Source organism: Podarcis muralis, chromosome 6 (genome assembly GCF_964188315.1).
Source record: "Podarcis muralis chromosome 6, rPodMur119.hap1.1, whole genome shotgun sequence".
Lineage (NCBI taxonomy): Eukaryota > Metazoa > Chordata > Lepidosauria > Squamata > Lacertidae > Podarcis > Podarcis muralis.
In genome coordinates this window covers 12947286-12962084 of record NC_135660.1, presented here as the reverse complement: position 1 = coordinate 12962084, position 14799 = coordinate 12947286, and the positions used below count along the sequence as shown (strand labels likewise).

Sequence of the window (14799 nt, the reverse complement as noted above, 5' to 3'; positions counted from 1 at the left end):
ACTGCAAAGTGGTGCCACCCACGCCCAACTTGGATAGCTGCTCCAGGAGGATACTATGGTCAATGTTTACTGAAAGTCAATGAGAGGTTGAGGAGAAATAACATAGACAAATTTCCCCCGTCTCTCAACCAAAGCAGTTTCTGTGCCAAAACTGGGCCTAAACTCCAATGGAGATGGATCTAGAAAATCAGTTTCCTCCAGGAGTGTCTGGATCTGGTCCACAACCACCGCTCAAGAACCTTGGGCCTTAGTACCATCACATTGAATTTGGCCGGGTAGCAGATTGGCAGCCAGTGCAACTTTGACAACGAAGGTGTTTTACGCTGGCAGAAGTTTGGCCCCACAAGCAACCTAGCTGCCACATTCTGCACCAGCTGCAACCTGTGGACCAACTTCAAGGGTAGCCCAACACAGAGCACATTGTAGTAATCCAACTGTGAGGTTAATGTAGTACCAAGCAGTATAGGCCCTGGCACTGTGGGATCCAGTTCAACCGCTTCCTGCTTGCTAGCCTTGTCTTCATTCAGTCCCTGATCACCACTATCATGCTAAAAGCCAAACCTGGTTCACCACCTCTGCCTATGATTCAGGGACCTGTTCACTGCTGGACTCTAGAGTGATGGCAATTGGTGATTTTTTTCTGGCATATGTCTCCTAACACTGGTACAGCCCAGATGTTTGTGATGTTGATAAAACCACTTTATGAGCAACAGCAACTGGACAGGAGAGCAACTGAATAGTGTGTACTGGGTTTACAAAACAATTTATCATTGAAGCATTATTATGTGCTGGTGGCAAGTCTATTAGCAATGTCATTTGGGGCACCGTCGGTGGGCGAGGACCTCCAAATGGCTAATCCTTTGTAAGGAAATAGGATTTGCAAATTAGGAGCAGTGTAGATCTAGATAGGGTGCCCTTTCTCTCTCTCTCTCTCTCTCTCTCTCTCTCTCTCTCTCTCTCTCTCTCGTTAACATACAGTGGGCTGTATCTGCATTTTGGAGTATTTTGTAATCTCCTTTCTCCAGTTTTCAAATACGATTGCTCAACTCCCTCTCTGTGCTGCCGCATATAAGTAGGTTCATCCAATATGTGACCCAGAAAACGCTATCTGGAAGATGGATCTTAGATAAAGAAAATTTATTAATGTGTAACAAGGAGTGGGAGGAGGCCGCGATGCGGGTGTCAGTCAGATACCCGTCACATTGAGGAGTTAATATCTGTATCTGCATTTCATTCTAATTGATGGGTCTGTCTGCTGTTTGAAAAGCGTTAAATTGCCGCTGCTTATGTGATGGAATGTCTATTGTCAAAGTATGAATGAAAACGATGTCTCGTCCCTGCAGTCAGTTTAGAAAATGATTTGTAGGGAATTGACTTTGAATGTTTAGATTAGAGGTCAGAGTTCTACTTTGAGGGTGCGCGTGTTGAGATAGAAATATGCCTGGAACTGCCACTGTCATACTCTGCCATTAAGGAAACCATTTTGCTAAGAATACCAACCAGGCAGTGACTTTGATTCATTTAAAATGGGAGAGAGACGAAGGAGGGGGGAACCCAACAAGTAACTGGAGGAGATTAAATCAGATCAGCAGGACAAATTCCAAGTAAATTAACGAGACATTCAAGAACTGCACATTTATATACAGGTAACGAATAAAGCATTCTGTCCAGATGGAAGGCTTTTGTTGACCAATTAAAGAGAACAAAATGTCACCCTGGAAGTTTCAACATAAGCCAGCACTTCCTGACTTGGGTAGATTACTGGTAAAATGCTTTTTTATCCTCCCTGAATCATTCTTTTTACCCAGAAGCACTATAAGCAACAACTTGCATCATTGGCCATGCCTGCCAGGGCTGATGGGAGTCAGAGTCCAAAAACCTTTGGAGGGGACCAGATACAATGGGAAGGAGCACGACAAGACACTGAGACCTCAGTCGGGGCTCATCCTCACTTCCATTTGCGATGCTGCTTTCACTCAGGAAAACCCACACAGAAAACCAATTGGGTTTTCCCTGGATCGACATTTACTCCAATTTAGCACTAAAAAGTGTTTTCTTTCAGGAGAAAGCAGAGGGGGGAAGGCAAAACCATTTGGACTCATGTCTAGAAAGCATGGGGCAAGCAGAAAACAACTTGGGCTACTAATGCTTTCTAGGCATGGGGTGAGCAGAGGTGTGGCTGAGCTCTCAGATTCATAATTTCACTTATTCCCCAACCAGAGAAAGCCAGTCATAAAAAGGGATTCCCTTCTGAACAGTTCACCGTTAGTATTTTCAAACTAAGCAGGAATTTTTAATAGTGTTTCAAATGCTTGCAAGACATGCCAGTGGCCTTGACCTGATTGGCAAGCATACCTGGCAGCCGGGAGCTGATTGGCATCTTAGCAACCCCAAGATAAGAGAAGCTCTCACCCTGCACATTTTTAAATAGTGTCTTCACTTCCTCTACTCCCTTTGCAGACCTCAGCCAGAGATCCACCTTTTCTGAACTCTACTCAGTCCTGGGTTTGGGTTACCCACTAAGCAGCATACAAATCTTGATTAATAAATGAACAAAACAGACTGGACTCTCCACTTAAAAGCTTTGCTGAAAAAGGAAAGCCTACAATAAGCAACAAAAAGGGCAACAGAGATGTAACGGAGGCGGATTCCAAATAAAAAAAGTTACACAGTTTGGAGTTATTTTTTAAAAATATGAAAGCTACTTATAAAAGAGGATAGAATACCAGATCACTACAAATCTCCTGGCATTTATGAATCTGCATCTGATCAATGCATTAAAAAACACCCTAGAACTCTGTTTAAAACAGTTCATTGCCTTTGGGTTGACTTTATCCTTTTAACCCACAGGTAAAAAGATGGCGTACCATAAAGTCGGCGCAGATCAGAGGGCACAATATCTAGATAGTGATGACCTCCAAGCCACTTCCCTGGAGCTAGAATGGGATATGGAGAAAGAACTGGAGGAGCCCGGCTTTGACCATTTCCGTCTGGATGGGACAGTCCATCAACAAGTGGGAATTACTCAAAACACGGACCTGGACCTGGAGCCCATCCAGCCATCGGCATCTCCCAAAGGGAGGTTCCAGAGGCTTCAGGAAGATCCGGATTATGTCTCCCATTATACAAGGCCTCCACCAAAGAGCAACCGCTACAGCTTTTGCTGGATATTTAAGCTATTTTTCACTGCTTTGAGTCTATTTATTTTGGGGGTTTTGATCGGCTACTATGGACACGTACGGTGCCCTCCTTCCCCACCACCACCTCCAAAACCAAGCGATCCTCATCTCAGCCAGGAGATTCTGAAAGAAATCCAAGCGAAGGATGTTGCACAGATTTACAGGTACGTGTGTGGTTTAAAAGCAATTGTATGATGTTGGCAAATGTATGTCTTGCTCAGTATTTTCATTAGCTGATTATAAGGAGTGGATATGCTCTCTTGGTATCTCCACCACCCTCAGAAGCTTGGAGTGCTGGTGGCCTTGGAGAGGGCATTCTCTGTGGCAGTCTTGAAGTTGTGGAACTGCATCCCCATAGAGGTGCATCTAGCACCTTCATTATACAACTTCTCAAGAAGGCTGGATGCACCTCGGCCTCGGCCCAGTATACCTGAAGGAGCGTCTCCACCTCCATCATTCAGCCCGGACACTGAGGTCCAGTGCCGAGGGCCTTCTGGTGGTTCCCTCATTGCGAGAAGTGAGGTTACAGGGGACCAGACAGAGTGCCTTCTTGGTAGTAGCACCCACCCTGTGGAACATCCTTCCATCAGATGTCAAGGAAATAAACAACTATCTGACTTTTTAGAAGACATCTGAAGGCAGTCCTGTTTAGGGAAGTTTTTAGTGTTTGAAGTTTTATCGTGTTTTTAATATTCTGTTGGGAGCCACCCAGAGTGACTGGGGATACCCAGCCAGATAGGTGGGGTATAAATAAATTATTATTATTATTCCATCTCTTTACTCTGGCTTTTGGCATTTGAGATTAATATTTGTAGCAAGTTTTTTTAATGTTGTAACCTGCCCTTGGACCTTAGGGTGAAGGATGTGTTAACAACAACATCTGGGCAAGGGATTTAACCAAGCGTTTCCCTCTCTGCTGGGTACAGTTAATCCTGACTTCTGGGATTCACAATTTCAAAAACAGGCAGCCCTAGTTGGTAGACATGGTGGAATTAGGAGCAATGCAAAAGGCAACTGATGTCTCAAATGTTGTGGGAACAGAAATACAATTCATGACAAGCACAAGTGCTTAGCGCATCTCATATGGCAAAGTAAGTCAAACTATGGCTCCCTGAGAGTAGCTCACAGGACTAGGTTGAAGCTTTCTCTTGTTGTGCATGTTTTCTGTCTTATTATTATTATTATTACTATATTTTAAAGGGCATTCAAAATACGTGTTGTCGCCCCCCACCCACCCCGCACGTTAGCCTCAATTGGTATTGCCCCAGGAAAACCACTACCAACTGATCCTACTGAACATATAAACTGTCTAAATTCAATTTTGGATGCTCCAGGTCTGTGCAGTGATTATCATGCCTGCCGACATTATACATATTCAGATGTTTTCATACTCTTGTAAAACATGCCTATTGTGCGGGGAAGTTTTCTTTCCAGAAGGAAAGTAGAGATGCTGCTTCCCTTTGAGAAAAAAAGTTAACATAGATGATAACCAGCATCTGTTACATAGGAACATAGAAACATTCACCCACAAGATTATTTGAATCAAATACCCACATTTCTAGAACTTTATCACTCATGTTTTTTTAATAGTGTCTCTTTAACCCCCTATTCCCCCAGCATTAACCATATTCACAAGGTGTTTATTTTATTTTAAGTGGTTTTCTATTTACTTGTGTAAGCTCTCTTGTTCAGTTCCCTCCCTGAGGCTCTGCTTTGGGCTGAAATGGTTAACTCCAGATACTCCTGTGGACTTTAAGCACTGTGTGGAACTGCCATGAGATTTGCCTTGAGAGAGTCTTTGAACCTCTTTTGTTGACCACCAGCATTACGCTTTCCATTTTTAAGTTCGGAATAGAGTAGTTGCTTTGGAAGACGATCAACAGGCATCCGCACAACATGACCAGTCCAACAAAATTGATGTTGAAGAATCATTGCTTCAACACTGGGGATCTTTGCTTCTTCCAGTACACTCGCATTAGTTCGCCTGTCTTCTCAGGTGATGTGTAAAAAAATTTGGAGACACCGTTGATGGAATCTTTCAATGATCCAGTGAGTGAGGTTTGAATTACAGCACTGTTTTTGCAATACAAAGTTATGCTGAGTTGTCAGGTCATGGGACTGATCTGAAGGGGTTTAGGATCAACCCTAAATCTCTCTCCTTTTGGTCCCAAGCCTGCTACACCCCTTATACCACCTTAGATCTACAGGGCTTGGCTGAGCCAGTTGGGGGTGGGAGAGATATCCTGGTCTCTCCAGCTGAGGTGAGGATGGGGACTTATGCCCCCAGCCAGTGATCCAGTGGATCCCACTCATCTTGGTAGATCTTGATATCAGAACTGCTGTGGCTCTTCTTAGTAATATAAAGTCAACGCCGCTAACTTTCTTAAAATGCACAACTTTCCCACAGTCCAGTTTGTGAATCAAGACATTTTGCCCCCTCTTGGCATTTTGCCCCGTCTTGGCATTTGCTCCTGGCAAACCGTGTTTCTTCTGAAGCACTGCCCCTGCAGAAATGCTTAATACTCGCGTTCCAATTATTGGCTTGTGTTGAATTTGCTAATTAGTCTGAAAGCATAGGCAGAGATGATTGCTTTTGTGTATTTAAGACCCCCAAAAGAGGAATTTTGAGAAAGGAGCACCCAAAAAGGGACAGTAATAGAGCTAGTCAAGCTTTGGAACAACAGGGCTGAATATCACCAGAGCTGTCTGAAATGCATTAAAAATCCAAAAGAAATGGAGCTTTTCGTCTCCATAGGCACTGGATTTTTCTGTCTGGTATTGCAGTTGCCACACTGAAAATTACTGAGGCAGAAGGTGGGGCAGATGTTCTACTTAACTATGTGTTAACTTGTTCGAATCTCTGCTACCCCTAAACACAGAGCTAATCATAGTATAGCTACAATCATCAACAAAATGTTCAGGGTTCCAATAAGACATGCCCTTTCCCAGGACACTCCATTGTGTTCCACTCCTATTCCCTTCCTGGTTTTCCACTACCACCACTCACAGTATTCCATGGCCACTGAGAATGATGAGTTCTCATTGGGCTGCTTTTTTGGGGAGGACATTTCACAAAGAGAGCTTTCATTTTGTAGTCATCAGCAGTGCTTCCAACCATAACACTGAAAGAAACTTATCTTTCAGTAAATGTAGATTGCCATTTATATGCTGAGAACTCAACAGTGGTGTACAAAGATCTAAATTTGTGAGCTGGTTGTCTGTATTATTCTGTCAACAGTGGAGGAGAAATATTGGCAGACTGGAAGCTGCCATCTACGGGGTCAGAGTGTTGGTCTGTCCAGTGCAGTATTGTACAGTCATACCGTGGAAGTTAAACGGAATCAGTTCTGGAAGTCCGTTCGACTTCCAAAATTTTTGGAAACCAAAACGCGGCTTCTGATTGGCTGAAGGAAGCTCCTGCAGCCAATTGGAAGCTGCGGAAGCCCCATCAGACATCCAGGTTCCCAAGAACGTTCGCATAGCAGAACACTCAACTTCCGGGTTTGGGAGGTTCAGGAGCCAAAACATCTGAGTACCAAGGTGTTTAGAATCCAAGGTACAACTGTACTGGGAAGCAGTAGTTCTCCAGGATTTCAGAGAGGGGACGTTCCCAGCCCAACTTGGAGATGTCGGGGTTTGAGCCTGGGACCTTTTGCACAGCCAGGTGCTCTGTAACTGAGCTTCAGCCCTCCTCCAGCAGATATGTGGGGTAAAATGATGTCCGTGTCATCAGTTTCTTTGTATCCTACTTTTCTGTGGTAAACGATGCTCAAGCCCACTGACGGTATCAAAAGAGTTCACATTATAAAACATGGCAACCTTTCAAGATAATCCACTCACAATTACAAAACATACTAACAAAACTTAAATAGTCATATAGGTGTTAATAGGCTCATCAAAAGATATCACATTATAATGATCCACTAATAAGTCATGCCAATATGGAAGCAGAATCCAAACAATAGGAAAAATGATTTGTCTTTTCCGAAACTACCTGATAAACCATTCCACTGCCCTTCCGGTCCAAAGACAAGAGTGGTGATGGTGGAAGGCATGTGAAAATGCAGCTGAGCCATGGGATTGAATTTCTGCATCATGATTCCCTTTCAGCTCAAGCTGCAACTCAGCAGTAGAGCACATCCTTTGCCTGCAAAAGTCACTAGGTTCAATACCCGTTATCTCCACGTAAGGGTTTCAGAACCCCCTGTCTAAAACCCTGGATAGCTCCCACCAGTCACTGCAGAAAATACTGGGCTATATGGACCATTGGTCTAACTAACTCACCATAAGACTATTCCCCATATGCCAGCCAAGGTGTAGCCAATGTGATGCCCTCCAGATGTTGTTAGAATACAAATCCTAACATTCCTGGTCAGTATGGCCAATGGTCAGAGATAGGGATGGATGGATTGGTCCGCTTTGAATTTCTCCATACCTAACTCTTCTGATCTTAAATTCAGTTTTCCACATTTCTGCAGCAATTTGAATTAAAATTAATTCCTCATGAAAATGAGTTTTTTAGTGCATGTTTCTTTTATTAAGCACTTTTGGAATAATTAAAAAAAATCACTTTTTTGCAATTCCTCATGAAAATAAGTTTTTTAGTGCATGTTTCTTTTATTAAGCACTTTTGGAATGCAATTTTGCCCAATATACACATTTTGCAAAGCAAATGCAATATAATGAAGTTGTGTACATTATTTTCACAAATGTATATTTTTAATGCATATTTCTCCCCTACTATATGCATTTCTGTACACATTACTTAGCTGGCGAACTCCGAATGCAAAATTCGGAGATTTGTGAAGGTTTTGATTCGCGTATTATTTTGGAATGTGCAGATTTGGTAGGATCACCTAAATCAAATTCCGCCCCCATCCCTAGTCAGAGATGGTGGTAATGATAGTCCAGCAACATTTGGAGGGCATCCTGTTTGCTACCCGATCAAACAAATGCATCCCTGCAGGTCTCTAGGGGTGTATGATTTTGTGTTCATCAGCAACGTGATGGATTTACTTTGTCCTTCATTCGGTATTTTCTTGCAGCTGGGAATTAGTGAAAATCCTAAAACAGTATGTGCGTATATACATTTCTCCAACACTTAACACAATGCAATGAAACAATTTCTGAAGGCCATAAAACACCTGTTTGTAGGTAAGAAGGAATTAGTAGGCTGTCCCTTGCGTGTGCATCACAACGGTGAGAGGCTTATAATGAACAGTGTCGGCTGAAGCCCAGGTGTTTCCTCCCATAATGTGATAGCATATAGAAATTGCTCCAAAGTTAAAGCGACACGTCAGCATAAAATGTACAGTGGTACCTCGGGTTACAGGCGCTTCAGGTTACAGACGCTTCAGGTTACAGACTCCGCTAACCCAGAAATAGTAGGTCGGGTTAAGAACTTTGCTTCAGGGTGAGGACAGAAATCATTCTCCGGCGGCATGGCGGCAGCAGGAGACCCCATTAGCTAAAGTGGTACCTCAGGTTAAGAACAGTTTCAGGTTAAGAACGGACCTCCGGAATGAATTAAGTACTTAACCTGAGGTACCACTGTACAGCACTTGTGACTGTATACCACCAACCCATGAAAAATGACGTCGCCTAACAGCAATGCGCTACGTAAGAAAAGGGGTTATTTTAATTATTACTGTGATTATTTGATTAATTTATGAATTGCTCTTCATGTGAGTCTCTAATGGAGCAATCCTATGCACACAAAAATGGGTGTAAAACAAGCCAGCATAAGGTTTCACTGGATCCAAACCCTGTTCAGCCATTGGCTTGGCAAAGGGAAAACAAGCCTTTAAAATAGTGTTCTGTGCTGGTTTGTCATGAGGCTGAGCTAAACAGGCTTAGCATCCAGCCTATTTCCCCCTTCTCTACTCCCTGGCTCTGAGACATGGTACTTGCAATCTTAGTAGCATCGTTTTTGTTCCTATTGGTTGTTTTTGAAACTGTACTCGACCTTGCCCTGTTTTGTTTTGTTTTCCACTTCTTTTGTTTTTGGCCATAAATTGTTACTTTTTCAAATTGTTACTTTGAAAAAAACACAGTTCTGTCTAAGGTAAAAGTGTGCATCTAGTGGTTATCTTTCCTTGTTCTGTTGCTCCACCTCGCCCTTGGTATTAATCAAAGACATTCTGAGGCCTGATCCTATGACGGTTCTGAGAGAGTCAGCAGTTTTGCTCAGCTATCCCTGGGGCATCCTTTGAGGAAAGGTTTTGAAGCAAACCTTTCAGAGCGAAAAGCCTCAACAGTTTAATTAGCAGTCCCTGGTAATTGCTTCAACAATCATCAGGGTTTTGCTGCTACTGAATTAAACGTATCAGCTTTCATTAACCATCGTGTGGATCTTCGGGGAAGTGGGCAGGATAGCCTCTCAGTTGTGGGAGCTGATGAGGCTGCCAGCATTTTTACATATTGACTTAGAGAGCTGACGCAGCGTAGGGACTTAAGTTTGCAAGGCAATGCACACTTAACCTGTAATTGACATGTCCTGCTATTTGAAACGTAGTCCTCCAGATGTTGTGTACAAGAACTCCCAGCACCCCTGACCATTGGTCATGCTGGGTGAGGATCATAGAATTGTAGAATTGTAGAGTTTGAAGGGACCCCCAAAGGTCATCTAGTCCAGCCCCCTGGAATGCAGGAATCTCAGCTAAAGCATCCATGACCGATGGCCAACCAACCTCTGCTTAAATACCTCGAAGGAAGGAAGGAAGGAAGGAAGGAAGGAAGGAAGGAAGGAGGAGAAGGAGAAGGAGAAGGAGAAGGAGAAGGAGAAGAAGAAGAGTAGTTTGGCTAACATTCTCCTTTCCCTTCCTCCCCCACAACAAACACTCTGTGAGGTGAGTGGGGCTGAGAGACTTCAGAGAAGTGTGACTAGCCCAAGGTCACCCAGTAGCTGCATGTGGAGGAGCAGAGACGCGAACCCGGTTCACCAGATTACGAGTCTACCGCTCTTAACCACTACACCACACTGGCTCTCAGGAGAGTCCACAACCTCCCAAGGGAGACTGTTTCACTGTCAAACAGTTCTTACTGCCAGATTTCCCCCCCTGTATGTTTAGTCAGAATCTCCTTTCCTGTAACTTGAAGCCATTGGTTTGAGTCCTACCCATAGGCGCCGACTCCATGGGGCTTGAGGGGGCCCGAGCCCCCTCAAAAATTCGTTTGGGGGGGCTCCGCCCCCCCAATAATCTCCGGCGCCCCTCCAGCAGAGCGCCATCGCCGCCCCTCCCCCAGCCCAAAATGCACAGGGGGGGCGGGCTGCATGCCTCCTGCCCTCCCTCCCGAGCAAAAGCTCCACCCAATTTCCTTTGGAGCTGATTAATAGGCGCAGCACACTCTCCCCTATTCGCTCACGAGGAGGCGGCGCCACTTTATTTGCATATTCATGAGCTTATTTATTATTCATGAGCTTTCCCGGGCCCCCCCAATATTTTTTATAAGTCCGCGTCCCTGGTCCTACCCTCCAGAGCAGGAGAAAACAAGCTTGTTCCCTCTCCCATGTGACAGCCCTTGAGATGTTTGAAACCCAGCCAGATGGGCACGGTATAAATAATTATAATTATAATAATTAAATAATTATTATTGTTTGAAGATGGCTATTAAGTCTCCTCTCAGTCTCCTCTTTTCCTGGGCTAAACATGCCCAACTCCTTCAACCATTCCCCATAAGGCTTTGTTCATTTGGGATGATGCGAATTGTACCCTACAACATCTATAAGGCACCACATTGCCCACCCCTGTACTAGACTATAATAGCAGTCCCAGAGCAAGATTATTGAGATAATATATGTGAAATGCTTTCCAGTGTGCTTTAAAGTGATGAGGGAAAGGCTGTGGCGAAGAGGTAGAGCACATGCTTTGCAACAGCTCCCAAGTTAGATGCAGAGCTACTAGTAGACACTAAATGGACCAATAGATAGATCTAGGTGGACCAATGTAGGCAAGTTCCTACATCCCTATGAAATATACGTATAAATGTTAATTATGTATGTATGTATGTATGCATGCATGCATGTATGTATGTACAACCTTTTCCCAGACAGGACTCAAAGCAGTTTACAGACAAAAATAAGAACTGCTAAAAACAATTGTTAAAAAATAATAAAATAAACCTTGATAGAAGTAAAACTATGTACAAATATAAAATCTATTATAGGGCATGAACCCTTCCATTAAAAGCTGTCAGTTCCCCAAAGCCTGCTGGAACAGGAAAGTCTTCACCTCCTGTCAGAAGGACAACAAAGACCAAGCCAGTCTAGCTTCTCTGGGAACGACATTCTGAAGTCTAACAGCAGCTTCCAGAAAGGCCCTCTCCCACATCACTTCTGAGTGTGCCGGTGGAGATTGCGGGACTGAGAGAAGGGCCTCCCTTGAAGATCTCAGAACCCAGGCAGTTTCATATGAGGAGATATGGTCTTTCAGATAGCTTGGACCTAATCCGTGTAGGGCTTTATAGGCAGTGCTTTTCCCACCAGGTGGAGTACAGTTCCGACAGCAAGGGAGGCAGGGGCGCATTTATTTGACCTGCACCAGAACCAGGAGCAAACCCAAAACCAGCTAGGCAGACAGCTTACTGTGGTGCTTAGCACTTCCGCAGGCAGTGAACATGGCTGTTGTCAAACTGGCATCTGTTCAGGGCTGCCCCAAGTCACTCAGCAACTTACTGTAACAAAACAAAACAAAATTCCTTCCAGTAGCACCTTAAAGACCAACTGAGTTTGTTCTTGGTATGAGCTTTTGTGTGCATGCACACTTCTTCAGTGTGAGTTCTGGGGAAGCACTGTTTATAGGTCATAACCAGCACTTTGGATTGTGCCCGGAAACAGACCAGTAACCAGCAGAGCTGTTGTAGCAAGGGACTCATATTCTCCCTAGAGCCCATATTGTTCTTACACAAGAAATTCTCAAACACTTAGATGTTGTTAGAAAAGGAAACTAGGTTTCTCTTGATGTATGGTGCCGTTAAATATGTTACTGCAGCTCTGCAGCATGTGTCCGCAACAATTAGCAATTAGCTTCCTGCCTTGTGTACACAAATCAAATTGCACAAGCCTCCAGGGAGATGAGTCTTCCTCCGGTTGCTTCTCGCGGGACTTCTCCTCCAAGTCGTCAATCCTGCAAGCAGCCATTTACCTAAGGGGTGCTAATAAGACAGGTCAGGCAGTTCCCAATTCTGCAGAGAATTGCCAGTCTGCAGGTCCTTTGTACTGAATTGAACTATTGTTCATTCCATGCTCACAACAGGAGTGACAAGAATGAAGGCCGTTAAGGAGTGAGGGTTATTTTATTTTATTTTTTTATTTTTTTGTTCTCTGGGAATCGATCGGGGATAATGAAATTGACGTGGTCTGAATAGTAATCAGTTTCAATGAGCGGCATGTTGCAGTGGCCTTACTGAAAGGAGACGGCTCGTCACAGTTCATTTCATATGGAAAGCTGATGAGTTTCCTGGGGTACTTCAGCATCAGGCTGAAATAATCACAACCAAAATTGATTTTATTCAAAGGCAAATAACTTCTTTTTTAACAATATGTTCCTTAGCTTTGAAATGGGAGTGCGATGACTTTCAAACAAGGAGAACGAGTGTGTGTGGAGAGAGGGAGGAGGTTGTGAGGAAGAGTGTTCACTCTCAGTGCAAACCATTGTGCCGGTCTCATTGTGCTGTTATGTAATGCTTTCCGATTGACAGCCAGATAGTAGGGATGCTTGAAGAAGCTTGAAGAAGTTGAGTTTCAATATGGGCCGATGTGTTCCATCCCTTCTGGGCAAATATACAAATTGGAGCTTAGTAATTCGTCAGCTTTCTGAATTTTCTGAAATATGAAGTGCGTATTTTGAGAGATAGCATGCTTAGGAATTCGTTTTTTGTTGGAATATTGAGATTTAAATCGGGAACTTTCTGTGTGTGTTTTAAAAAAATTAAGAGTAAGGCAGAAATGGGATGCAGAAGACTTAGTGGGGAACACATATGAAAGTGGCATGTTCAGGAAATAAATTAACTACCCCATCCTTATTGGGTACATGAGCTGTGTCTACTGAAAAGGAAAACTGGTGCATGTGCTGTTCCATATCCTGGTTAGTTTCCCCTCATGGTCAGTGGCTACCTCCTTGGCACTACATATCACACAATTATGTTTCTCTACTCCAGGTGTGTAGGGGCCTTTGACCCTCCAGTGTTCCATATCTGGAGGTCCAAACGTTCATCTCACCTACTGTAGGCCATCAGTGCCACCACCGATACAGAGCTGGAACAAGGAAGCTTGTTATGTGAGGATGTCCCATAACGTGCTACTCTTTGTATCTATAACATGATGAGCTGGAAGGATGCTGGTCGGCGCTGAAACTGGTATTGTGTACATCAATGACACCTGAGGTGATTATTCATCATCATGCTTGAAAGATTATTAGTCTCAAAAAATAATAATACAAAAAATAAATAAATACTGTGGACTTGGAAAGGGTGCAGAAGAGGACACACAAGAAGTTCCAGGAGCAAGATCGACTCACCAAGGTGACAAAAGGTCTCTTAGCTTCTTCCCAAAGTCGGGAAAGTGCTAGCTAGGCCACAGGTCAGCAACTGTTTTCAGCCGAGGGCCGGTCCACAGTCCCTCAGACCATGTGGTGGACCAGATTATATTTTGAAGAAAAACAACGAACGAATTCCTATGCCCCACAAATAACCCGGAGATGCATGTTAAATAAAAGGACACATTCTACTCATGTAAAAACATGCTGATTCCCGGACCGTTCCCGTGCTGGATTGAGAAGCCAATTGGGCCGTATCTGGCCCCCGGGCCTTAGGTTGCCTACCCCTGAGCTAGGCTTTCAGAAGGAGGCAGGAGGACTCTAGGACCCTGGCAGAGCCTCACACCTCTTTCCCAAAGCCCAGCACCAGGCTTTGAGACAGCGCCCCCCCCCCCATTTGCTCAGCACCCTGTGCTACTTGCACAAACCTAAATCTGCCCCTGCCTCAAGTGTCAAAAACCAGGGTAAATAAATGTGTCTTTAGCATTCTCTGAAAGCTGTACAATGAATCAGCCAGACACACCTCTGTGGGGAGCAAATTTCACAAGTTATTGTTATGGGGGGCGGGTTCTGCCCTGTGCTTCACCCTGCTTTCCTTGTTCTTTAACTTGAGAGAGGATCAAAATTAATTCTGGATATGACAAGTATTTGCTGTAGTTTTCATCTTGACTCCCTGACCTTAATACGTCCGCCCCCCTCTCCCGCACAAGATTTATATTCTGCTCTGCTTGATAGTAATAAAACCTCAGAGTGGTTTACATAAGTAAAAGCAGTTAAAAAACATTGTTTAAAAGATTCAAAATATAATTAAAATGAATGATCAGCCAAAAAACAGGTTAAAATCTCTGCTAATATTCTACACACCTGGAAAGGCTCGCCGAGAATTACAAAGTGAAGTTGCTTGCCTGATTTCAATAGGCAGGGAGTCCCAAAGTGTGGATGTGGCCACACTAAAAGATCTATTTCTTACGAATGCAGATGGAGTGTTATGAGATGCCTGTAATAGGCTCCAAGGCATATGCCTACAGATGAGATCACAGCACCAAAATGAGCCCTGACATGATTGTGGAATCAGATGACACTTT

General features: G+C 43.9%; 1 protein-coding gene across 3 annotated transcripts in view; it reads left to right on the top strand.

The window, feature by feature from the left end:
• Positions 1 to 14799, top strand: part of NAALADL2 (N-acetylated alpha-linked acidic dipeptidase like 2) — a 770720-nt gene that overhangs the window by 374267 nt on the left and 381654 nt on the right. For all 3 annotated transcript variants that reach the window (XM_028731603.2, XM_028731602.2, XM_028731601.2), the window contains one exon: positions 2851 to 3343. In XM_028731603.2, coding sequence (XP_028587436.2) covers positions 2859 to 3343 — 485 coding nt within the window. In that variant the 5' untranslated portion in view covers positions 2851 to 2858. The remainder of the gene's footprint in view (positions 1 to 2850; positions 3344 to 14799) is intronic.